General features: G+C 55.2%; 1 protein-coding gene across 2 annotated transcripts; it reads right to left on the reverse strand.

Moving 5' to 3' along the window:
• Positions 1–8,857: 8,857 nt before the first annotated feature.
• On the reverse strand, positions 8,858–23,120 carry LOC109253375 (uncharacterized). Of its 2 annotated transcripts, none has more exons than XR_008417680.1 (3): positions 22,973–23,120; positions 21,107–21,209; positions 8,858–11,916 (listed from the first exon to the last, which is right to left on the reverse strand). XR_008417680.1 is itself a non-coding variant. In XM_053890109.1 (3 exons), exons 1-3 carry the CDS (start codon positions 21,879–21,881, stop codon positions 11,480–11,482), a joined length of 948 nt encoding a protein of 315 aa, XP_053746084.1. In that variant the 5' UTR covers positions 21,882–21,975; the 3' UTR covers positions 8,858–11,479. The 2 variants fall into 2 exon arrangements, 1 of the variants encoding a protein (XP_053746084.1); XM_053890109.1 differs by lacking the exon at positions 22,973–23,120 and adding an exon at positions 21,474–21,975.
• Positions 23,121–26,861: the final 3,741 nt, after the last annotated feature.

Here is a 26,861-nt window from a genome sequence, read left to right on the forward strand (position 1 = left end):
TCCAAAACAGGAAAAGACCTTTTCTAGGTCAAAGTGAAGTGCGGCTCCCCTTAACCCTCAACCGTGATAGACGGCGGGGGGGGAGGGACACGGACGGCTACTGATCTCGTCTAATTCTCACCACACCCAAGTAGGTGTTAGAATCCTGACAAAAGTTATCCTGCCTGCCACCAACACCAGGAACCAGTCCAGGGTTTTTACGTGTGATAAGGAGCCCTCCACCTGCGAGGGAAGGGGTCCGCGGCCTGAGGCTGGACCACCAGACCCTCTAGCAAAGGGGTTTACCTGCCAGGCCTCGAAGGGCCCGGGACCGTCCTCGGCCTCGTGCTAGTCCCGGCCACTCCCCAGCCCCAGCCTAGTTAGAATCCCACAGTACTTTCCCAGTGCCCTGCCGCTTCCTTGTCACAACCACCCCACCGGCAGGCACAGAGCTGGGTGTTCCCGTTCTCTCTTTGTCTCCCCGACGCGCGTGCCCGGCGCACCGCGGTATCTGCGGGGCGCGGCCCCGTGCCCGGCACCCACCAGGCCCTGGACCAACAGCTGCCGACGAAGAGGCCAGATCAACAGAATCGAGAGGATTCCAGAGCCCCAAGTACGCGGAGAGGGAGTGGAATGGCACACAAATGGGGCCCACACCGTGGGGTCCGACCGCCGTGGACCCCCCGAAGCAAACCCAGCCCGGCCAACTTGGCCATGAGTCGAGTCCTCCTCCTCGAGCTGCTCCCGGGAGGGGGGTCGTCGGCGCACGTCCTGGTGCAGGGGCGGGGTGGGGGGAGCCTTCCGCGCAGACGGGAGGTGTGGGACTGACTTTGAAATCACTTTGGCCTCTGGGTTTTGAAAGAGGTTGATTCTGATACACTGACCTGAATGTTAACGGCATGGAAGTTGCATTTGTATTCAGAAGGGGAGGAAAGCAGCCACTCCGAGGAGATGATGCTGTTTAATTAGGTCTAGTAGTTAACTCCGAATAAAGGCAACCGTGCTGCCGGGAACCAGGAAGGGAAGCGAAACCTCCCGGGAACGCACAGACTTCAGCGGAGCCGCAAGAGAAGGAGCCGGTGGGTCAGAAATGACGAGTTCACTTCCCGAAAGCCTTGCAGCCAGGCGCGGGGGGCAGTTGGCTCTCCCGGCTCCCGGGGGCAACGAAGCGAGCCAGAGGGTGCTGGTGAGGCCCCCGTGCGCGTGTGCGTGGGGGCGGAGCCCACTTTTAATGCCGGCAATACAAGGATGTCGTTCTCAGCAACCAGAAAACGGGAGACGCCTGCCATGCCCACCCGCGGCCGAGTGGATGAATCCGCCCGTGGCGCAGTCACACCACGGAATACTCCGCGGCAGAGAAAAAAGAACAAAGCTCCACCCACGCACCAGACCGGGGAGAAATGTAGAAACATAAGGAAGAGGGGCCGCCGGGTGGCTCGGTGGGTTGAGCGTCCGACTTCCGCTCAGGTCACGATCTCACGGTTCGCGAGTTCGAGCCCCGCGTCGGGCTCTGTGCTGACCGCTCGGAGCCTGGAGCCTGCTTGGGATCTTGTGTCTCCCTCCCTCTGCCCCACCCCAGCTCATGCTTGCACTCTGTCTCTGTCAAAAATAGATTAACTTTAAAAAACATTTTTTTAAATAACAAAGAGTGCGTAAAAAAAAAAAAAAAAGATGGCAAAGGCCACATGTCCTACGACTCCCTCGATACAAAGTTCAAGAGCAAGAAAAACTGATGTGCAGGGACGGAAGGCAGAACAGCCCTCACCATGGCAGGGGGCAGGGTGGGCGCTGACATGCTCCGTGTCTTGGCCACCGGGGGGGGGGGGGGGGGGGGGGGGTCAGGCGGGCACGCGCATATGTGCAAAATGCAAAATGTGCACGTGCCGGGTGCAGAAATGCGTTGAGGGGCATGTTTCGTAAGACCCGTGCGCTCTCTGGGCGTTACGCCTCCGTCCGAATGCGTGTGCATTTCAAGAAAACCCGATTCTCAGCAGCGCGGCGGCAAAGCGTGCCTCTCTGCTGGGTGTCGCCCTTCTGACACGTGCGAGCGCCCTCCGCACGCAGCAGACAACCACGGCTCAGTAATGGGAGTGATTATCCTCACAATTATAGGTTGGATTCTTTGCGGTTGTCTTTCCAGTTCAGAAAATAAATTATACATCTTCCCCGCGCTCCTTTGCCCACACGGTTTAATAAAGGCGGGGGGGGGGGGGACTTGGCACTTCTTGCTTTTATTTAAGGGCGCGGAGGGGCGCGGAGTCACGGGAAGGCGGCAGATGACTGAGTTGCTCCCCGGGAAATTGCGCGGCGAGCGTGAAGCCGCCCCATCCCCAGGCAAGTGCAAGAGGAGATAAAGCGTGCTTCAAAGTCAGAAGACGTGAAAATTGATCGGGGAATGCTAGCTGTTTTCAATTTTATATTGCCGTTTGTTTCAAGAATAGCCAGGCTCACCCAAACAGGAGTGAACAGGCAGACGGGAAAATATAATTCACGCGGACACTGGCGCTCTCCGTCCTGGGCACGCGGCTGGGCGCACTCTGACCTGCGCGGCCGAGGCGAACGGATTCAAACCGGGCTGAGACGAGGGCACGACGAAACATCTGACGATAAATAAAACACGGAAACCTGCCGCTTTTTTCCCAATCTCTCCTCCCCATTCCGTGTCTCTCTGAACTTCGGGAGCCAAAGTCGGAGAGGAAACATCTTGCAAAGCAAAGAGCCCCCGTGACGTGATTTGGTTTGCACATCTGCAAAATGGGACGACAGGGCGATGGAGAAAACCCGGGGCTTAGGAGACAGATCCACATCCCAGCATCGGCTTACCACCCACCAGTTGGCACAAGCCAGTCTGTGTCTCGAGCCTCAGTTTCTTCATCTGTAAATCGGGGATAATGACTTCCCGGGGCCCTTGGGAACATTCAGTGAAGCCATCCAGGCAAAGCACATGCCACGGCCCTGGGGCTCGTAGCAAGAACTGGCTCTCTTTATCTTTACCCCCTGCACCCCTGCCCAGTTGCCTCATTTCCAAGGGCAAATAGGGCAGGGACCTGGTCGCTAACACCCAAGAACCGGGGCCCTGCTTCCAGCTACACGATTTGTGGGAGCCAGTGCAAAATAAAAAGGTGGGGCCCCTTGTTCCAAAGACAGGGAAACGGGCCACTGAAAGGACCGTGAGGCACTGCGTGCTGTCCTCCTGTGCGGCCTCCCCCTGGACTTGGACGGTGTTTTCTACTCGCCGTGAGAAGTGGTCCTAAGGAAACAAAACCCTTCCAATCATCGGCGTGAATGTTATCAGTCATCTTTCTACGGTGCAACGTCACTTTCAAATACAAATATACGAGCTTTTAACTCGTGTGCAGATTCACCAAAACCACACAGTCTGTGATGCGTGGCTGGAATCGGCACACGTATTCTGTTCTCACCAGAACAGGAGAAACACCGCAAGGAACTAACTGGGCTGTTTTTGTTTCACTTCCTGACACGTGCACGTTCTACCCACACTCTCCGTCTCAGGCTTACCGAGGAGTCCGGACAGACAGAAAGGAAAAGGAGCCGTGTCTCCTTCCACGGCTCTATTTTCAGCTGTTTTCAGCATAAGTGGTTGGCAGGTAGGAGGAAGGACAGGACAGGAGTCTTTGGCTGTCGGTGTTTCCTAGGACAACTTTGCCTTCTTTCTGTGTTAGAAACAAGTTCTGGTTCAGAGCGAGTGCGGCCTCACGGGTATCCATGCTTCTACTTATTCAGTCATAGACATAACACACGTACCCTGAACTTCCTTCTGTCTTCCCGATGCTGGGTCCCCCAGAGTCCTGTGCTCCTGGGTCCTCGTGAGCGCCTGTGAATGGGGCAGCAGGGAGGCAGTCCCTGGAGCCTTGATCAAACCACTCCTGACCTCCCACTCACAAAAGTTGTGCCCTGGGAGGCTCCCAGCCTCATTGCTCAGAAGAATTGCTCCCGGGCACTCGCAGAGGAAGCTGGCAGGGGCAGGCAAGGGACCCATGATGGGGCTGGCACGCGACCAAGCTAACCCAGAGCCCAGGGTTCATCCTTTATTTGGGGACCACAGGGGAGAATCACAGAGAAAGCCAGAGCCGGCAAAAATCAGGATTTGTATCTTGGCTTTAACATTTAACTCTGTGACTTGGAAAAAATCCCTTTCCTTCTCTGAGCCCCAGCTTCCTCGACAATGCAACAGACTAAGACTTACCCTGGGGAGCCTTTGGGAGAATGAAATTAGTGAGAACAAAACCCTCAGCCAGTGTCGACCAAACGCTGATCCCTCAGAAAAATGCAGTCGTGGTGACTACCGAGAGTCCCGGGCCGTGGGAGCCACACTGTTTCCAGAAAAGCCAGCAGTGGTCAGGGACACGGCTTCCTACTGTGGGAACGTGGCCCAATGACACACTCCGTGCTTGGCGACTGACAGCACTTTCCTGCTGATCGGGAAATCAATGCAAGGCCTGGGGGCTGGCTCCTGGCTCCTCACGATTCTTGTGCTTTTCTCTGATGAGGAATATTTTGCTTTCCCTCCTCTCTCCTGGGGACAAACGCATTTCCCTCTCCACGTTGCAGGCAGCAAACCAGGAGGGAAGAGAAAAAGCATGCCTGGTCCTGAGGGGGCTGTTGTAAACTCTTGATTTAATTATCTCCAGTTGGTAACTGGCAAGCTGTCCACGATCTTCCTGCATAGGCAGCCTGGTGGTTTCCCTTTGTTGAGCATTAATGATGTTTTGGGAAACCTTTGAACTGGACTCCTAAAGAAGAAAACTGGCTCCTTGTGATGGGGAGATCGGAGAGAGGGGCTGTGTGGGAAATAGAGGCTGGAGGCACCATTGTGGGAGCCCATGATGACCCTGGCTGAGCATTCACTGCCTGCCAGACCCTCTCGCGGCATCTTGTGCGTACCAACCACCTTCCTACTTCAGGGCCTTTGCACATACTGTTCCCACTGATAGGACACTCTGTTCCCACATGTCCTCAGAGCCGCTCACCCTCATTTCCTCGAGGAGGCCTTTCCAGACTCTGCTTTCTAAAGATGGATTCCTGTGCACACATTTGCTCGTTTTGCAAAGCACCCACCTCTAACTGTGATTATCATACATGTATCCTATTTATTTGTCTCATTTGCTACAGCGTAAGTGCATGAGATCCGGGCAGTGCGTCAGCCTCACCCCATTCCCCTAATGCCTAGCACGATGCCTGGAGGAGAAGGGTGGCAGGTCCCCAGTGAATGAATGGATAAATGAATGAACAGGAACAGTATTTGGGAAAGAGAGAAAGGGAGCAAAGAAAGAATCTGTCCCCTTCCCTAACCTCAATTTCTTCCTGGGATCACTGATTTTGAGCAAGTGATTAGACCAAGTGCCAGCTCCTCTACTCCCACAGCAAGCTTCCTCATTCACTCCTCCCCAGAGTATGGATAATTGGGTGGATGGATGGATAGATACATGGATACATGGCTGGCTGGGTAGATATATGGATGGATGGATGGAAGGATGGATGGATGGATGGATGGATGGATGGATGAATACAAGGATGGCTGGATGGATGGATGGATGGATGGATGGATGGATGGATGGATAGATAGGTGGGTGGGTGGATGGATGGGTGGATGGATGGATGGATGGATGGATGGATGGATGCAGGGATGGATGGATGGGCAGGTGGGTGGATGGGTGGATGGATAAGTGGATGGATGGAAGGATGGATGGATGGATGGATGGATGGATGGATGGATGGACAGATGGATAGATGGGTGGATGGATGGATGGATGGATGGATGGATGAATGGATGGATGTACAGTGGATGGATGGGTAGGTACATGGATACATGGCTGGCTGGGTAGATATATGGATGGATGGATGAAAGGATGGATGGATGGATGGATGGATGGATGGATGGATGGATGGTTGGATGAATACAAGGATGGCTGGCTGGATGGATGGATGGATGGATAGATAGGTGGGTGGGTGGATGGATGGGTGGATGGATGGATAGATGGATGGATGGATGGATGGATGGATGGATGGATGGATGGATACAGGGATGGATGGATGGGCAGGTGGGTGGATGGGTGGATGGATAAGTGGATGGATGGATAGATGGATGGATGGATGGATGGATGGATAGGTGGAAGGATGTATAGATGGATGGGTGGATGGATAGATGGATGGATGGATGGATGTATAGTGGATGGATGGGTGGATGGATGGATGGATGGATGGACTGATGGATGGATGGAAGGATGGATGGATGGATGGATGGATGGATACATGGCTGGCTGGTTGGCTGGCTGGCTGGCTGGCTGGCTGGATGGACAGGCGGATGGATGGATATAAGGATGGACAAATGTTTGGAGGGATGGGTAGGTGGGTGGATATGTGGATGAACAGATGAGTGGAGACTAACTATAAGTCTGCTGATTTGGTCCCCTGTGAAGGAAATGAGCACTGTCTAGTGCAGGGACAGTCACACAGCAGTTGTCTCCCATGTTCTCTGCTGCCTGTGCTGCTGGGCCCTGAGCAGCAGCACACTAGCCCCCCCCCCCCCAGCCCCCCCTCCCAGCTGCACTGCAGCCCCTCTCTTGCCAGGACACACTTAGCCCCTCATTGCTTTCGTGCTGTGATTTAATGTCAGTATTTCTTCTGAGCCTTTTTTGCTAAGTAAATGGTTGCTTCCCCAGGAGGCTTTTTTTTTTTTTTTTTTTTTTTTTTTTTTTTTTTTTTGCCAGCTGAGCCCCAGACAGCTTGTTGGAGGCCTTCAACTGGGCTGTCCATGCAGGAGTGAGGAGGATAGGAGAGGAGGGGAGGGAAGGAGAAGGAAGGGGAAGAGAGGAGAGGGGAGGAGAATAGAGGGGAGGGGAGAGGGGAGGGGAGGAGAACAGAGGGGAAAGGAAAGGAGAGGAGGGGATGAGAGGAGAAGGGAGGAGAGGAGAGGGGAGGAGGGGAGAGGGGAGGAGGGGAGGGGAGGAGAGGGGAGAGGAGGGCAGGGGAGAGGAAGGAGGCACCCCTGGGCAAGCTGAGGCCATCACACTGGTCACTTATCCTCACTTCTGTCGGGCCAGAAGCCCGGAGACGGCCTTCCCCTCCTACGGGCAACCACAGAGCGGGGGAGTGGTCTGGAGTGGGCCCCAGTGTGGAGGCCTGCTCGTGGGCACTCAGGACCGAAGCGTGCTCATCAGCCGAGTTCCGCCAAGGCGCTAATCGTTTACAGGCTCCGGCCCCTCACCTCCGCGAAAATGTTGAGATTTGTGCCTTTGCCACAACAGATCAAGTAAAACCTTGACTTCGGTTTTGCATTTCACGAGGCTGATCTCCAGGGCTTTGCCACTGTCTTCGAGCCCACATCAGCCGCGGCGGGGGGGGGGGGGGGGGGGGGGGGGGAGGCCCCGGTGTGGCGGTGTCGCATTTCCCTCCAACGGATCCAGATCCGCAGGCGAGCCCTGCGCGTGCCCCGCGGTGCGAGCCAGTGTGCGGCTCCGAGAAAGTCCCTGCGGCCCAGGACACTGTCCCGAGTATGAGCGTCACCCGTGCGGTCCAAATCCCCACCCCCGCCGTGTCACCCAGCTCCGCCCGCAGCCCAGGGAAGAGGAGAGACACCGATCCCCGCACGTGGCACGTGCGGGACGCGGGCGCTCAGACGGGCGAGCAAAACGCAGCAATTTACCCGTCACCACGCGCTGGCGCTGCGACCGGCCCTCCAGTCGCGGTCCCTCGCCGGCTCATTTAACTCTCCTGCTCACCAGACACTCGCCAAGCATCAGTCTGTGCCCTGGCCACCTGCCCCGTGGACTTTTCGGCCACGGGGGGGCGAGAGGCAACCATTCCTAGCTTGGAGCTGACGGTCCGTGCGGGGAAACGGCACGTGCACAGGCGGAAACTCCCAGCCGCGAACCCTCGGCCTGGGGTGACTGGAGAAACCTAAACCGGAGCCCCGAGTGCCACCGATGAGGTTTGGCACCACTGGCTCCCTTGTAAAGAGGGAAGACACCGTGTCTCTGCCTGACGGCGCACAAAGCGCGCTCGGGGTGAAAGAAAGACCCAGGCGCGAAAAGAAAGCCCGTGTTGGAGCCGGGGGGGGGCGGGGGGGTTGTGACCTGGGGACGGGCATAATCACTGGGCAAGTTGAACCCCCGTGAGGGTCCGTCCAAGCTGCCTCCAGCCCTTTCCCGCTGAGCAGACATCCCACCTCCCGTTTCTCTGAACGCTCGGCTCTGTGGGGTTTTGCGCTGAGCCCTGCCCGTTGGAGGGCTCTCGATAGCGTGCATTCCCTTCTTTCCCTGGAGGTGTTCTTGCTGGTGTAGACAGCTCCCTCAAGCATGCTCACGTGCCCACCGCTTTGGTTCAGGGTGGGGACACAGGCCACATGGCACCTGACATAGGGCAGTCCCCCAGTTCTCTGGAACTCACAACAAAACTCTGCAGAGAAGCGGGGAAAACTCAAAAGCACCCCTCTACCCCACCCCTCAACAGCTGGAAACCAGAAAGCGAAACAAGGTATATCTTTCACAAGGGCGATCAAAACCGGAAAGTACCTAGGAATTCATTTCTCCAGGAACATGCAAGAGCCGTAGGCAGGAAACTTTCGAATTTGAATAAAGAATGATCTGGACGAACAGAGACCTGTCACGCTCTGAGACAGGACATCCTTGTATGGTAGGGAATTTGATTCTCCCCAGATAATCCATAAATTCAATGCAACTCTCCTCACACTTAAGAAGGGCACCCCTGGGGAGCCTGGGGGGCTCAGTCAGTTGAGCGTCCGACTCCGGCTCAGGTCATGATCTCGCGGTTCGTGAGTTCGAGCCCCGCGTCGGGCCCTGTGCTGACAGCTCGGAGCCTGGAACGTGCTTCCGATTCCGCGTCTCCCTCTCTCTCTCTGCCCCTCCCCCGCTCACAGTCTGTCTCTGCCTTTCTCAAAAATAAATAAGCATTAAAAAAAATGTAAGAAGTGCAGCCCTTTTGTGTGGAAGGAGAGAGATCGGTGAGGATTGTCTCCTCGCGAAAGTGGAGCGAGAGGCGGCCTGCCTCCCACCAGGACTGGAGGGCCTCCTTACAGTCCTGCCTCAGCCTGGTCCAGCCGTAGACCAGAAAGAAGGTCAAGTGCAAACCCCAGTAACAAAACCATGTGTGAGATCAGACCACTGGCTGAAGGAAGGAACCCAGGAGAGATGGCCCCGGTACCTGCGGGAACTTAGGTGGGTATGTGACACAGAGTAGGTCAGGTCGTGGGGGTCATAACTGCTGCCACCTGCCTTGCCCCCAGGTGCCCATGCTGGGCCTGTCAGGGTGAACTGGGCCTCCTTCTGGAAGGTATTTGCAAACGTGTGTCCACTCCGGACTGCCCCTGGAGGGGAAGGGAGAGAAGCAGGAGAATAACATCCGCCCGCAGGCTGGGGAGCCTGGGACCTGTGATCTAGGTGAGCAGGTGATTCGAGTCCCAGAGGACAGAGGATAAGGGTCGGGTTCGGGGAGGGGAATCCCAATGTCAGCACGCGGGCCATGGACCATGAGAGTGCCCCTCTCGTCCCAGCGCCGCCCTCCCTCTGGGCTGTGGTTTCTTCTAATGAACCCAACCCCCTCTCTGCGTGCCACCCCAGGCCCAGAGGTGAGGTGCAGTCTGGCCAGCAGAGCTGGAAAGGGTCAAGTGACATTCCCAGAGCACCTGCTATATCCCCAGCCTCTCCCACTTAATCCTCCAACGGCCTCCCGAAGGAGGCCTCTCCTCAACCCCGCTTTATAAACGAGGAAACTGAGTCTCAGATGAAGTAATTAGATGCCACGAGTCAGGATTCACACACAGGACTGTCTGGCCCGGAGGCTTTTGGGTCTCTCGCGCTCGAATGAACTGACGCGCCGGCAGCAGGCGGACTCTGAACCCGCGGCGTCAGGGAGAGCCACCGCCTGGGCAGCAGCCCTCAGCACACTCTTGCCGGGAGTGGGTGACTCATTTTTGAATCACAAAAACAAATAGAGCGTAAGATGTTTGTCTGGGCCGAGCAGAGCCCTTTTGGGGGTGGGGAGACGCGCTGTGCAGGGTGATGGCTCTTGGGGACATAAAGCAAGGGTCCTGGCCCCGCTGCTTTGTCATCGCTACGTCCCGACACGCGGTGAGTAATAACCACCTCACGCAGCGCGGCTTGCCTTCCAAACAGCTGGTGGGGAAAAGCGAATACAGGGCAGTATTTTCTTGTCCCTGGGGCAGAATTGGCCTACAGACACTCCTAGAACGTGGCACCTGGCTGCTCCTCCGTGAGGCTCGGCCGCCAGGGAGGGTCTCACCTGGGCGCGGGTGCGGCCCCCTCCTGCCCACCCCCTGCCCCTCGCCCACTCCCCGTCCGTTCTCCCTCAGCTGCCAGCTGACTGGCTCAAGACGCTGGCTAACTCGTGCCGCTCCTGGCTTACATCCTCCCTTTGTTCATGGTTTGGGAACGAGTTCCCTGCCTGATCTGCAAGGCCTTGCACGTAAATTTTTCCAGAGAAAATTCAAGATACCCAGTTCGACTGGAATCTCAGATAAACAACAAATCAAAAAAAAAAAATTTTTTTTTTAGTATAAGTCTATCCGATACAGCATTTGGGATATACTTATGCCACAAAATTTATTCGGCGCTCACCTAAAATTCGAATTGAACCGCGCATCCTGTATTTTTATTTGCTAACTCGGGCAACTCGATGGCACACCTCTGTAGCGTCACCTTCCTTGCCCATCTCCCCACGGTGTTCTGCCACCCCACCCCATGTCTGTTCTGGAACTTACCATGCCCCACCCACCACAGGGCCTGGGCCTCACCCTTGTTAAATTCCACTTATCCTCCAGACCTCAGCTGAAATGTCACTTCCCCGGGAACTCCCACCAGCCTCCTTGAGCAAATCAAGTCCCTGCCTTATGCACACACAACACCATGCCCCCCCTCCACCCCCTAGGACATCTGCGGCTTTACCCCCGGGTGCGATGGCGAGGCTCACATCCAGGCCTCCGGCCAGACGCCCCCTCTGTGAAGGCAGGACCTGTGTGCCTTGTTTGCTGCTGTGGCCCCGGCACCCAGCGCAGCGACGGGCACAGTGGACGCTCAGTAAACAAGTGTCTGGGAAACAAACCAGGCAGTCTCAGAAGCAGGACAGCAGCGCCGTGGGAGCCCGCCCGGGGCCAGGGCCCGATTCTGCAGCGCCTTGCATGGGCTGCACAGCTTCTCCCTGCGTCGTGTTTTCCCTGGCAGTGGCTTCGAAGCGGAGCCTACTGAGCAGAACTGGTTTGGGGACGTCAAGTGCTAGGATTCTGAATAACACAGCCCTGCATCGGTTTTTAGAGTTTCATTTTCCTGGCAGGAAATAAGAAGAGGCCTTTCCCAGAGCCAACTGCTTGGAGGAATTAATGGGGCTGAAACGCTGGCCAGCACCAGCTTGGACTTCTTCTTCCAGGGGCACCAGAGATGCTTGGGAAGACAGTGATGGGACCAAGCTCGGACCGAGCACTGTGGAAATGCACGCCTTTCCCCTTTCATGCAGTAGTCCCACGGCACCAGGCTCCGAAGATGGGAAAACTAAGCTGAGGGGGGCCACCTGCCCAAGGACACGTAGCTAGTGAGGAAGAGAACCAGCTGGAACCCAGTGCTGAAAAAGTTCTCCTCTCTTCCCCTTCTCCCGCCAAGAACCAGCTAGGAGATAAAAGGACACTCGAAGGGCCCTGGGAGGCAAGCAGAGGCCTTCCACGTCTGGTAACGACCGAATGATTCCCTTCCCGAGCACGATGATAAAACCTGAGCGTGATGCCGAAAGCAAACACCTGGAGGTTCTGGACAGTGAACAGAAGCGGATCTTCAGGGGAGGAGGGGGCTGGGCAGAGCAAGTTCTTGTCTTCGCAGCTTCCGGCCTGAGGCTCAGTGCGGTTGGCAGAGTGCAGGACACGAGACGAGAGGGACGCCAGGGGGACTCGGTCTTTCTGGCCCAGGGAAGCAGAAGACAGAGGCTGGTGAACCGTGGCTGCTGGAGACAGCAGGGGGTCCCGGACGGGAAAGATTCAGAGAGGAGATCCCCAAATTCTGTCCATCCACATCTCTGGTGGACCCCTGACCACACCCGGAACAGACTCACGGCAGCCCAGGTGAGACAAAGACGTGAACTGATACAGCAGCTGCCTTCCTAGAAACAAGAGCCGAAGTTCAAATTCAGTCCCATCACTGCCCTCTCGAACACAAGAAACAGCACTCATCAGAGAAAAATAACAAAATCCCAGAATCTTCACGATTCAGCGTTCGTTACATCAGGGTGTATTCGTTTGCTATTGCTGATGTAACAAACTTCCACAAACTTACTTGCTTAAAAACCACAGGCACTATCCCATAATTCCACAAGTCAGAAGGCAAAAAGGTGGGGGAGTAGAGCTGGCTCCTTCTGGAGGCCCCCTTTTGTGGATTCTAGAGGTTCACGGCCCCTCCGGGCATCACTCGGACTTCTGCCTCCATTGCCACATCTCCCTATTGTAAAGACCCTTGTCATTACACTGTGGGACACTAGGATAATCCAGGATAACCTCCCCATCTCAAAACCCTGGGTCACATCTGCAAAGGCTACTCGTGACACAAGGTAACATACACACAGGTTCTGAGAAGGAGGATGAAGGGACATTATTCTATCCATCACGCCGGAATATAACCCCCAAATTACCCAACATATAAAAAAAGTAAGAAATGGAAGAAATTCTCGAGAGGAAATGAAGTCAACCAAGATGCATCCCAAGATGAACCAGCAATTGGAACCAGGACACAAGGCTCTGACAGCAGCTGTAAAAATGGCTCTCGTCAAGTTGTAAGTGCTCGCGATTAATGAAAAGATAGAAAGTCTCTGCTGAGAATCAGGAACAATATAAAAAAAGGGGCAAATGGGAATTCCAGAACTGAAAATTATGATATCTGAACTGAAAAATTCATGGGCTAGACTTTTAACAGTCAAATGGAGAAGTCTGAGGAAAGAGTCAATGAACTTAAGATAGAGCGATAGAAATTATCCAATGTGGAGACAACAGGGATTTAAGGATAAATGAATAGAGCCTCAGGAACCCACTTAAATGATGTTAAAGAGTCCTGCATACGTGCAAATGGAATCCTAGAAGGAGAGGAGAAAGAGAATGGGGCATAAATAATATTGGGGGCAACAAGGGTCAAAATGTTTCCAAATTTGGTGAAAAATAGAAATGTACTAGGTCACCTGGGTGACTCAGTCAGTTAAGCGTCCAACCTCATTCAGCTCAGGTCAGGATCTTGTGGTTTGTGAGTTCGAGCCCCAGGCAGGGCTCTGTGCTGACAACTCAGAGCCTGGAGCCTGCTTTGGATTCTCTCTCTCCGTCTCTCTCTCTCTCTCTCTCTCTCTCTCTCTCTCTAAAAAATGAATAAACATTTTTTAAAAATTAAAAAAAAAAGAAAACCAGAAATGTACTGATACAGGATGCTCAATGAACACCAAGCAAAATCAAAGAATCCCAGAGCAAAGCACATGCAGTGGAACTCTTGAAAGCCAGCGTACACACTGCTGCCTAAAAGCCACATGAACGCTTAGCACATTGCGCGCACGGGGACGATGACCCAGTTAAAGGCTGACTTCATATTAGAAATCACGGAGGCCAGAAGGTGTGGAACAACATCTTTCCAGCGGTGAAAGTTTAAAGGAAAACCCTGTCAACCAAGAGTTATATACCCAGTGAAAATTCCTTCGAGGAGGAGGGCAAAGATGTTCTCAGATAAAAGAAAACAAAGGGCATTTGCTAACGTCTGGTCTTCACTACATGAAATGCTGAAGGGAGTTCTTCATCCTGAAGGGAATGATGCCAATGGAAACTCAGATCCTCAGAAGGCAGCAATGTTACATATATCGGTACCTGCGGGAATTATCTTCTTTTTTCCTCTTAAAAACCGTAGAACCACTTAAAGGAAGAAATATAACATCGTCTTGTGGGGTTTAAGATGTGTATACATGAAAAATAACATAACAGGTGCATATATGGAATATAAACTATAACATAAAGGACATACAAATATGAACTTACACAATTGTAAGCTATCTACACTTTACACAAAGTTGTACAATATTGACTGTGACTAGAGTGTGAAAAGTTAAGGACACATATTCCAATCTGTACAAAAACCATTGAAAAATAATGCAGGGGTGCCTGAGTGGCTCGGTCGGTTAAGCATCCAACTTTGGCTCAGGTCATGATCTCATGGTTCCATGAGTTCGAGCCCCACATTGGGCTCTGTGCTGACAGCTCAGAGCCTGGAGCCTAAGATTCTGTCTCCCTCTCTCTCTCTGCCCCTCCCCCGTTCACACTCTGTTTCTCTCTCAAAAATAAATAAACATATACAATTTTTTCAAAAAATAATGCAAAGAAGTATAGCTTTAAAAATCAACAGAAAAAAATAAAATAAAAATCAACAGGAAAATGAAAACGGAATTCTAAACAAAACTTCAGATAATCCAGGGATGCCTGACTAGCTCAGTCAGGGGAGCTTGTGACTCTTGATCTCAGGGTCATGAATTTAAGCCCTGCATGGGATGGAGAGATTACTTAAATAAGTAAAACTTAAAAAAAAAAAAGCCTTCAAATAATCCAACCACTGAAGAATAAGAAGGAAGCGGCAAAGAGACAATAACAAAAAACCAAACCAGAGGAGGCAAACAGAATAGAAAAATGACAAAATGTGTGAACCCAAATCTAACTCTATCAGTACTTACGCTAAATATTAATGTGATAAGCACTCAAATTAAAGGACAGAGACCATCAGAATGGATTGGGGGGGAGAAAGATAAAACTATATGCTGTCCTCAAGAGACACAATAAGCCATTGATGACTGATAGTTAATGGATACCAGAAACATGTAACACGCAAACAGTGAGCCTAAGAATGTGACCATGTTAATATCAGATAAAATGGGCTCTGAGGGGCACCTGGGTGGCTCAGTTGGTTAAGCATCCGACTCTTGATTTTGGCTCAGGTCATGATCTCGTGGTTGGTAAGACCAAGCCCTGCATCAGGTTCAGGTTCTGTGCTGACAATGTGGAGCCTGCTTGGGATTCTCTGTCTCTCTCTCTCTCTCTCAATCTCTCTCTGCCACTCCCCCACTCACGCTCTCTCTTTCTCTCAAAATAAATAAATAAACTTTAAAAGAAAGGAGAGAGAAAAAAATAGGCTCTCAGATGGAAAGTATTATCAGAGCTAAATGTTTCGCGATAACTGATTTCATTTCTTGTGCACCTATTATGTGCCAGGACCCATGACACCGAACTCTTTACCATAACAAACCTGCGAGGGAGGCAGGTACTATTATTTTTATCCCTCTTTTTTTAGTTGAGAAAACTTGTTCTCGAGAAGATTAAGGGACTTGCCTCAGGTGACACAACTAAGCCCAAATTGTTGGACCAGGACCTTAATTCTCAGCTGCCCTGCCCAGTCTGCCGTGTGGAGCTAGTGAGCGACTGCCTGAGCACACAATTTGGCCAAAAGAGAATTACTGCCCCCCTCCTTACAATAACCCGCTGCCTCCCAGTCCCCCCATCTCGGAAACGGCCCCCGCGTCCCCCTAGCTGCGTGGCTCAGACCTTAACCCTCTCATGTGGCACCTGTGAGCCATCAGCAAGTCCTACTGGCTGCGTCCCCAAATTATGGTCTAAACCTGATCACTTCTCACCACCTCCACCGCAGCCACCACAGGCCAGGCCGCCCTCGCCTCTCTCCTGCCTCAGACAAACCGGAATCCCTGACCTCCAGCCGGGCGTCCTCCACCTAGCAGCCAGCTGACCTTGAAGAAGCATGAACCGATCCCTGCCGCCCCCACCAACCTCCACTAAAAACACTTTAATGGCTGTTCATCACGCCGGACGAGATCCTGTCCTCCGACCCTGTCCGACCCCTCTCCGCACCCCCACTTCCCCATCCTCCACTAATTCACTCTCTCCAACCACAAGCTTGCTCCTGTCTCAGGACCTTTGCACAGACTTTGTCTTCTGCTTAGATCGCTTTCCGCACCCCCCGCACCCTCGATCTTCCCACAAGCAGTTCCTCTCCTCACTGAGGCCTTAACTCAAATGTCACCGCCTCAGAGGGGCTCTCCCTGGCCGCCCTGACTGAGGTATCCTTTCCATCCCGCGATCACATAAACCCTTTTTAAAAACTTTTGTCATAGTCCCTCAGTACCTAAAATGGCTTCTGTCCTTGTGCGACCTTCACAGTGAACAAGCACGGCTCAAGATGGACTCACAGACTGTGTTCTTTTTGTCACCGATGGTCTGCTGAAATTTATTCAGTGGGGCCACTTTTCACCCTGGGTGAAAACTTGGGACGGACCCCGCGGCTTTCTGGCCATCTTACGTGACCAGATACAAGGTCCTCCCGCCTATGATTCAAATGCCTCGACCCACGTAATAGTCAGAAGTTTGGCTTTGGTTTCCCGTGAGGCCTCACCCCTTCCCTTGTGCCAGCTTTGCTGCAGAAGGGGCGTGTGCACAGTCGAAGCGGGTCTTCCCCACCTGGCTCTTTCCTGCCTGTGACTGTATCTCCTCCCACACCTTCCCACCTGGCTCTGCCCCCCCCCCCCCCCCCGGGTAGGGACACAGAGAGAAGAGCAAACAGCCCTCACTAGCCTGGCACCCCAGCCCCACTGCCCCCTTGGAGGCACAGATTCAGCCCGATTCTGTCTGGTGGCACTTTGGGGTCACCCCTTGGAGGCACAGATTCAGCCCGATTCTGCCTGGTGGCACTTTGGGGTCACCCCTTGGAGGCACAGATTCAGCCCGATTCTGCCTGGTGGCACTTTGGGGTCACCCCTTGGAGGCACAGATTCAGCCCAATTCTGCCTGGTGGCACTTTGGGGTCACCCCTTGGAGGCACAGATTCAGCCCGATTCTGCCTGGTGGCACTTTGGGGTCACCCATGTCCACCTGCCAGGGGCCTAACCTGCAGTTCTTCTGCAGAAGGTCCGTGGGCCTTCATTCTAACCAGGAAAGCCCAGGACACCCCTAGCTTCTTTCTTGTGAAGCCTGTGCTCTGACCTCCACCCCAGGTGGCCTTTGGTTCGGGGCATGAAGCGGCCCACCCTGGCTCTCGTGTGTGTGGGTCACTGTCCAGGCCCCGGGACAAGCTCAGAAGCACCACTTACACTCCAGCCTCCCGCGGATCAGGCGGGGCTGGCCCTCCCCTGCGACCGACCCTTCACTACCCGCTGGGCTCCTCTGCCCTGCCCGCTGCCCCCACTCTCCACCGAGTTGCTCCCGGGAGCGCTTTCCTAACAAATCCCACCACGTGTACCTTCGCCCCTGGCCCACGGCAAGCAAGGTGAAACTGAAAGTCTAGAACATCACTCTCCAACGCGGTAGCCCCTTGCCCCCTGCAGCCGTGCACATTTACATGTAGATTACTCAATGTTAGGTAAAACGGAAAACTCAGACCCCCAGTAGCCCTGTTGCGGGCACTCCGTAGCCTTTCGTGGTGGTAGCTGCGGTCAGAGAAGAAAGAGCATTTTCATTATCAGAAGGTTCCATGGGGCGGTGTTCGCCCAGCGCTCAGGAAAGGCGGCAGGCCTGGGGGCTGGGGGCGGCGGTCACCGGCCTCTACGGAGGGCGGATGAAGGCACAGGACAGCCCGGCTTCTGCACGCACTCGGCCATGCTCCCTCCGGCCCCATCCAGAGAGCAGAGGGCGTTCCGGAAGATCGGTCCAGCCACAGCGAGCCTGCCTCTGCGTGTCAGCTTGGAACCCCTGCCTTCCGGCCAGACGAAAAGGATCACGGGCGATAAATGCAAACCCAGAAGGAAAGATGTATAAGCTCCCCCGCTGGCCTGTCAGTCACACTATTGACACACATGTGGTTTGGGAAGGCGGCCTCTTTCTCATTCCCGAGAGCTGACTGCGCCCGCGTCCTCGTGCTGAGAGCGGCCACTCTCCCCGCCGGCCCGAGTCTGCGTCGGCAGGTGCCATCAGCGGGCACGGGGCCGCGGCCTCAGGATGAGGGAGGGCGTGCTGGGGTCTCCGCGGTCACCAGGCTGTTTCCGGGGCAGCAGGTGGGAGCTCACAGGGGGCCAGGATGGGAGGCGACCACTCAGCGTCTGCGGGTAACCGGCGTGTCTCGGAGACTCAGATGCTTCCTGTCTGGCAGGCGGTTCTCGCAAGCCCCGCCTCAGCAAACCCCCGGTGCGGGCACTGGATGAGACGGCACAGGCGAGACAGCCGCCCCCCTGGCACAGCGTAAGCCCTTCACGGATGGTAGCTGCCACCCACGCTGCTCCATAAAAGCGTGGTTCACGTGCGGCCACCTGCCCCCCCCCCCGAGAGGCCCCCGAAGTCCAGAACACAACAATGCTACTTTAAACGCACAGATTCAGATCTTCTAGAACATTCCCCCCGAAACAGACACCTTCCCCGTGGAGGAAGCGATGTCGGGGAGAGGACAGGCGCTGGGCATCACACCGCCCAGTGACGCTGGGTGGCCCTTTCACCTGTGTCCCAGTCCCTTCGGTGACCGTGACGATGCCCCCTCAGGGCAGGGTGGGAGGGTCAGTGTGCAAACCACCGGGCCTGGGGTGGTGCTTGCTTACAGAATTTCCCCAGAACTTTCCTGCAAGAAAAGTTACAGAGTACGGGAGAGCTGGCCTCTTGGCACACTTGCCCAAGAGAGTCCCCAAGAGGAGCCCCATGGGAGGGGGCTTGGAATCTGCTCTCTAACCGAATCTGCAGCAGAAAACCCCTCGGGCCGGAGACAGTCCTGGCCTCACGTGGGTGTGTGGGCACCGGGCGGGTGCAGGTCGGTCACGCAGACGCCTCCATGGAAGGATCCGAGGAGAAGCGTCCGTCCGTGGCGGCTAAACAAACGTCACAGACTCATCCCGCCGACACGCAGAGCCGCCCTGCTCTCCTCCGGCCAGGCTGGCCTTGGCGGCTTGCTCCCAGCATGGGGAAAGGCCACAGTCTCTGGGGCATCTCCTTGTTCTTTCTCTTGGATCACTCAGGCTCGGATCAGATGCCGCCATGTCTCCAACGGTCCTGGGGTGAGGTCCTCACGACGCGGAACTGAGGCCCCATGCTTCCCTCTGTTGTGTGAGCCCCTTTGACCTTCCAGCCCGGACAAGCCTTCAGATGGTGCAGCCCCGGGCCACGTCCCGACTGCAGCCTCACGGGGGACCCCCCCCACCCACCCAAACTGTGAGACGGTAAACGTCTGTGGTTTCGAGCCACTGAGCTTGGGGGACCTTTGTCGTTGGACAGCATTAGATAACTAATACAGGCCTTCAGCCGGTTGAACGAGTGCATGTTGGTTTTGTTCTTACCTGTTTTGTTTTTTTTTTCATGTTTATTTATTTTTGAGAGAGATCGAGCAGGTGAGGGGCAGAGAGAGAAGGAGACAGAGGATCCAAAGCAGGCTCCACAGTGAAGCGGAGAGCCTGATGCGGGGCTCGAACTCACGAACCATGAGCCGGTGGCCTGAGCCAAAGTCGGACGCTCAACCGACTGAGCCAGCCGGGCGCCCCGAGTTCTTACATGTTCATGAGACATTTAACCTGAAGAGTCGTGTGGTGCACGTTACTGGCTGCCTACAAGTTACCCCTGCCCTTTTCCTCTTTCCCGACTGAATCTTAATTTTGTTCAGGTATCGACCATTCCCAGGCACCTCTGTTCTTGGGGAAAGCTGACCCAGCCATTGGCCTGGCTAAGCCAGTCCCAGTCACCGCATCTCCCTCGCCAGGAACTGGTCCCCTGGCAGCATCCTGTGTATGAAGGGAGCCTGAGAACGAAGCCAACACGTGGAGGAGGGCAAAGCCAAGAGCCTTGCAGCATAATGGAAGCAGAGCCTTGATCGCAACATGCCTGAAGCCCTCCCTCTGGGCTTCCCATTACGTCAGATACCAAGTCTCTTTTTTGAGTGAAGTCGTGTTTAGGGTTGGTACTTCCGTGCATGCCGCTAAATGATCTCTTCCCTTCGTTTAACAAAGGTTCATTAAGCAACCTCCTGTGCCAAGACGCCACGATATTCATCACTGAAGAAGACAGACTCGGGGCCTGAACTCAAAGACCTACAGTCCAGGGGGCCCTCGATGACCCTCAACCTTTTCCCATATAACGGAGGGTGAGAGACCAAAGCCATTCCACTGACCTTGACCACAGCCAAGACCAAAGTTCATGGCTGTGGAGGTGACCTAAGACCAGAAACACCCTGAGTCCTCCAATACCTGTGTTGGCGTTGGGGACACAGGTGCAGGTCAGCCCCCGAGAGCCCCGAAGGAGAGGCTCGCAAGAGGCCTCCGGTCCTCGCGTCTCTGAGCACAAGCTTCGAGCCAGACGGTCCCGGGCCCACCTTCCGCCACCGGCATGAGACCCTGAGGAGACAGCCTAACCCCGCCCGCCGAGCCTCGGTCTTGCCATCTGTAAGCTGGGGCGGATATCGGGCTCTACCCGGAGCGACGTCACGAGGTTTACGTAACCACAACCTAGCGGCAAGGGAAGCTACGGGAAAGGGAGGATCTGGTCTGCAGAGCTTGAAGGGAGACGTGGAACCAGCCGAGATTTACACCGTGGGGGGCTCTCGCCCGTAACAGAAGGGCTCAGGCTCTGGCCCGTCCCGGGAATGCGCCCGAGAGAATGGCACGCGGATGCACCGAGAGCCGCGCACGGGGTCCTCGCGGGGGCACCACGGGGAGCCGCTGGGCACAGCCCACGTGCCCGTCGACGGCCGGAGGGGCCAACACACTGCCGTCTGCTCGTGCCATGAACCGCCGCGGCGGGCGCAGAGCTTCTGGGCCTGGGCCGGATCCTTCTGTGCCGGGGGCGTCTTGGGCACCACCGGGGGCTGGCAGCATCCCGGCCTCTCCCCCGCTGGATCCCAGTTGTGCCGATCCGAAATGCCTCTGGGTGTTGCCCCACGACCCCTGGGGAGGGATCCCCCGTGGCTGAGAACCATGGAGAGAGGGCGGGAGGGCGGGAGGGAGGTGGGGCAGGGGGAGCAAGGCCCCTTGCAGACGCAGGGATCAGTCCCCAAAACGCGCGGGAGAAAAGCGAGACACAGAAAAGGACCCAGAGAGCGTGTGGCTCCGTGCGTATGCGGTTCAAGAACAGGCAGAAACTGACCGATGGGGACTCGGTCGGAACTGTGGTTACCTGGGGAGGGGTCCCTGCCTGGGAATGGGCGTGAGGGTCCTCTGGGGTCCGGGAGAAGCTTCCGTGCTGGACACACACGTAAAACTTCATCAAGCTGTACAAACAGAATTAATTAAGTTTACTCGGGGTTTGTCAGACCTCAATTAAAAAGTACTTACAGAAGGGAGGCGGCCGCCCCAGCCATCTGTCTCCCGGGGTCGCCTCTTCATCCCGGAGCCCGCCCTCTGTCAGATACCCGGCCATCCCCACCTGACAACGCTCCCGTCTCCTCCTCCTGTCCCCCCCACCCGCCTCTCCTCTCGGGGCAGCAGCCCCCGACCCACACCCACACCCACACCCCGCAGCCCAGGGCTCCCACCTGAGGGCAGAGAACGTAGGGATGTGCGTGGACGTCTCCACATCCATCCCCAGGGCGCCAAATAGCCCGTGGCCCGTCTACGCAACAGAATAGCACGCAACGGGCAGGGGCCGGGAGGCCGCTGTGCGGTGACGAGGCGGGGTCGTCCGAGGTGCGGGCCTCAGGGAGGGCGGGAGAGGGCAGAGCAGCGGGTGCAGCTTGTGCCGCCCCGGACGTGCAAAGAAAAGAGGCTGGGGATCCAGCCCATGCCTCTGCGTGTAGACAGTCTCCACCGGGACGCGCGAGGGGGAGCAGCGGGAGAGGGGCTGGGGACACGGTGGGGAGGACAAGGCGCTTCAGGAGCACTTTCCATCCCTGTGCACACCTTTTCTCTCCCGTGTGTCTGTGTCGTAGGCTCAAGGAAAACATCTATAAAAATTAAACGTGAGAGAATAATTAGATGAGCACAGCTGTGGAAAGATGCCAAGACATTGTTTCCAAGCTCCCGTTTTGCTTAACGCGCAATCCCCTTGAGAGACAAAACAGAATGATAAACACACAGCCACCCTCCTGCAGGTCCCGGAAGGACACACGCCGAACTGTGGGGAAGTTTTTTTTACCGGCAACCCCCGGCCCCCCCACCAGGCTTCTGAATATTTTTTTTTAAATTTTTATAAGGAGAATCTTTGCAAAACGCTTATGGAAATGTTTTGGGGGTAAGAAAACATATCAAACAAGAGGCATCATCGTACGGCGTGATGTGTGCGAAGGGGGAGCCTGGGGCGGCACGAAGCTAGAAGCGGGCAGCTGAAGTTGCTGGCAGTCAGGGAAGGCTTCCTGGAGAAGGAGGCATCTGAGCTCTCTCAGAGGATGTCTCCCCTTGCGTCACGGAGGAGGGCCCTAGAGGGGACCTCTCTGCTTAGTGTCACCTGCTTCTCTGCCCACCCGGCCGCACCCGCCTCTCCTTCCGCCGTCAACACCACTGACAACCGCCGGGCCGGGATGAACTGAAGGAGCCATTTGCCTGCATCGGACTCTGGCCTTACTTTCCCCTCTTTTCCCTGCTCTGGGCATCTGCTTCCTTCGTGACAATAAATTCAGACGAATCCATAATCACTACTTTGTGCCAAGGGCTGCTGGCACGTGTTATTCACCTGAACTTACTACTAAGGTCAACGTTCCAGCTCTACAGACAAGGAAATGGAGGCACAGAGAGGTTAAGTGACTTGTCCAAGGCCACACAGCCGGAAAGCGGCACGGCCGGGATCTTGAACCCGCACAGACCCTTACCCTCCCGCCGGGCTGTCCTTCTGTGTGCTCATTCTCCGCGCACCCCCACCTGCCCCCGTCACCCCCACGTCCTTCCCTCGTTGCATCTCTCCGCCTGTGCCTGTCCCCCCCCTCCCTCCCTCGCCGCAGGGCTGCCTCTGAGGAAGGTCAGCTTCTTCTCGCAAAGTACGGTTCAGCTGCTCGGCTTCCTGAAGGCGATCCACCCCTGAAACCCTTTCAAATGTATTTACCTAATTCAAATCTCTCGGGAGCCCGACATGCTGGGACAGTTCGTACGTGTAACCAACACGCACAGCCGGCCCAGCCCATCCAGGCAGGGCGGCCCCGTCCCCGGAGCAGCGCCCTGCCGAGCGCGGGGCGGGGGACCCAGGTGACCAGAGCAGCCACCACCACCCCCCCCCCCAGCCCCCTAGAGTCGGGCCCAGCCAGCTGCGTTTCCGGCCGATGAACCTGCGGCTCCGAGCCGCCTTTTAATTAATTCCGTGTCTCAGGCAGCCGGAGCACGTGGGCAAACTTGTCTGATTCCACCGCGAGGCCCAAGCACATCCCAGTTTGCTTTCTAAGAATAGAAGCGGGAGATGGGGGAGGGCGGAGGCCGGGATCTAAAAATGAATTTGCAGCCCAGAGCAAAACAACCCAGTGAGGAGAGGGGAGAGAAAAGCAGTGCACGCACCGGGCGCCCGGCGGGGGCTGTCTGCTGCCCTCCCGGGTGTGAATCGCAGAGCTGGCAGTCTGCCCAACTGTCTGGCAAGGATGGGGGTGGGGAGGCGCTGCTCATGTCAGGAGAAGGCGGCTGGGGACGCCCATGGGAGTCTGCATTTTTTTTTTTTTTTCTGGGCTGGTTCGCTCTTCCCAGCAGGGAGACCGTAGGGTGACTCACGGACCTGCAGACTGGGCTGGGGGGGGGGGGTGCAGGAGCGCCCCAGATGTGGCACAAAGTTTCAGGAAATCGGGACCGAATGCCGGGGGGGTGGGAGGTGAAGGGTGAGGTTCTGCCCACCTCCCCGGGGAAGGGGAGGGAGAAGAGGAAGCCCAAGCCTGACCGCTCAGGGGGATACTGAGGAGGCGATTGGGGTGGCCGTCGTACTCAGCCGCTAATAATGACAGAATCAGGAACACCGACAGCAACAAAATCACAGAGGTTTCACTCGGTCCGTCGCTGCTGTGGGTACTTTACCTAAAACCTCTCACCTGAGCCTCACGAAGCCATGTGTGGTGTAAGCTGTTCTTGCCCCCGTTCTGCTGATGAGGAAACCGAGGCCTGGGAGTTTCCTCCACACCCCAGGTCACGCGCTCGGGGAGGTGCCCACCCGGGTCAGGACGCAGGTGGCCCTCCCGCACGGCCCAGGCCAGTCTCCGCAGCAGCGCCTCCCTGAGGACAGTCCCATGTCTGCTTGTCCCTGGTGAAGGCAGTGCCGTCTAGGCGTGGCCGGTGTCGCCCGGGGCGGGGGTCCGGGCAGGTGTGAGGTTATGAGGGGTCTTTGGATCCAGCAGCAAAGAACCAGATGCACGGAGAGGGATCTTCCTTTGTGTCCTCTTTCAGCCTTTCCAGTGAGATCTGCCACGGAGAAAGTCCACGCTGGGCACCGGCTCGTCCTTAACGCCCCCCGGCACTCGCTGCCCCCCTTGGAGTCGAGGGAGCCGACCAGCACCCGCCTCGAAGCCCTGGTTTGTTCTCTTTGTGTTTATTTTCCCTTCTTTAAGGAAAGTGACCCAGATCTTCCTTTTAACCGAGCGAGGTAGAGTTCACTTTTGAGATAAACTCGGTTTTAAAAGTGAGTCGAACACTTTAGAGACAAATACTGAAATATTTATGGATGAAATGACATGGTGTCTGGGACTCACATCAAAATAATCTGGAATTGGGGGCAGCGAGTAGAGATACAGAGGAAACAAGACTGGCCAGGAGTTGAAATTTTCTGAAGCTGCCTGATGGCTATTCTATTATACTGCATTATACTCTAAATAATTTTAATTTAATTCTAGGCATGTTTTAGATATAATTTTATATATTCTATCATATGTTACAGACAATGATACATTAAATCATATATATTACACAGTTTCATATATTTAAATAATTATATGTATTATAGTATAATATCTTTTACATTATATATGGGATAGATACATTGCATTATATTATTCAAGCTACTTTGGTTAAAATTCTCCATAATAAAAAGCGGGTTTTTTTAATGCTATATAAAAATTTTTTTTTTTGTATTTGAGAGAGAGAGAGAGAGAGCGAACAAGCTGGGGAGGGGCAGAGAGACGGAGACAGAATCTGAACCAGGCTCCAGGCTCCGTGCTGTCAGCACAGGGCCCGACGCGGGGCTCGAACCCATGAACTGTGAGATCATGACCTGAGCCGAAGTCAGACGCCCAACCGACTGAGCCACCCAGACGCCCCTAGAAAATTTTTTTAAGTTTATTTATTTTGAAAGAGAGAGAGAGAGAACTCTTGAGCAGGGGAGGGGCGGGGGGGAGAGAGAGACAGAGAGAGAGAGAGAGACAGAGAGAGAGAATCCCAAGCAGGCTCTACACTGTCAGCACGGAGCCCGACGTGGGGCTCGAACTCACGAACCACGAGATCATGACCTGAGCCGAGATCAAGAGCTGGGCGCGTAACCGACTGAGCCCCCCAGGCGCCCGACCATATAAACGTGTTTAAGTAAGTTGCTTTAAACCAAGCAGCTGAGTGACGGTGTGAGGGGTACCAGACAGGGCAAAAGCCGTGACGGTGAAGTTCAAGCGTGTGCAAAGCTGGGACACCGTGTGTTTCCCACGTTTTCAGGCTTGTTCTCCTTCCTTGGGAAGCAGGTGTGGCGAGAACCCCTGTTCCCTTCTGGGACCTCCTCCCTCTGACTGTATGCTGGGCCCCTGCTGAGGGCGGTCTCCTCATAGGCCTGCGGGGCCGGGGGGGCGGGGGGAAGTATCGCCTTTTTATCCTTTCCCTTCAATGACATAAAAGTGCCAAACTCGCTCAGATGAGTCCCATCTGGAGATGGAAATGCATCAGGAGAAAACAGGGCTGGATCGAGGGAAGGGGTGTAGCAGGGCTCAGTGCCGGGGTCACTCTCAGGCCATGCTGCAGCACCCCCCCCTCCCCCGGAACCTCACGCTCAGAGCTTGGTGAGAAGCAGGAGTGGACAGGCCTGCTGGTCTACCCGGAGCCCAGCCCTAGGAAGGGTGCACCCGGGGAAGAACCTGAGAGGCTCTGGGCTTTGCCCATTGGCCAGAAAGGACTTCACGGAATAGAGACCATCAGGGGCCTTTGCCCCCTCGGGCCTCGCCCAGGCGGGGCTCCAACTGTAGCTGCAAACCACAAGCAACAGCAAAATGCCCCCAGGCTCATGGGCATTCATTCACGTGTTCATACCCTCATTCATTAAGTTATTTCATGATGTTTCTTTTTTTTTATTTTATGTTTTTTAACTTTTATTTGTAATCTATTATGGAGAGACAGAGGGAGACAGAGTGTGAGCAGGGGAGGGGCAGAGAGAGAAGGAGACACAGAATCCGAAGCAGGCTCCAGGCTCCGAGCGGTCAGCACAGATCCCAGCTGGGGGGCTCGAATGAACTCACCAACTGTGAGATCATGATCTGAGCCGAAGTCAGACACTTAACCGACTGAGCCACCTAGGTGCCCCGTCTTCTCCTCCTCTTCCTCCTCCTCTTTCTTCTTCTTAATGTTTATTTATTTTTGAGAGACAGACAGACAGCGTAAGAGGCGGAGGGGCAGAGAGAGAAGAGACACAGAATCCGAAGCAGGCTCCAGGCTCTGAGCCATCAGCACAGAGCCCGACATGGGGCTCGAACCCACAAACTGCGTGATTGTGACCTGAGCCGAAGTCGGACGCTTAACTGACCGAGCCACCCCGGCACCCCTGATTTTTTTTTTTTTTTTAGAGAGAGAGAGAGGGACAGAGAGCACTAGGGGCAGGGGGAGGGGCTGAGGGAGAGAGAGAATCCAAACAGATTGCACGCTCAGCATGGAGCCCAACGCCCAGCTCGGTCCCACAACCCGGGGACCACGACCTGAGCCGAAATCAAGAGTTGGGTGCTCAACCAACCGATCCAGCCAGACGCCCCCATTCATTAAGTTATTTAACGAACGCT

Source organism: Panthera pardus, unplaced genomic scaffold (genome assembly GCF_024362965.1).
Source record: "Panthera pardus isolate Hobbes unplaced genomic scaffold, ASM2436296v1 HiC_scaffold_25, whole genome shotgun sequence".
In the NCBI taxonomy this organism is placed as follows: Eukaryota; Metazoa; Chordata; class Mammalia; order Carnivora; family Felidae; genus Panthera; species Panthera pardus.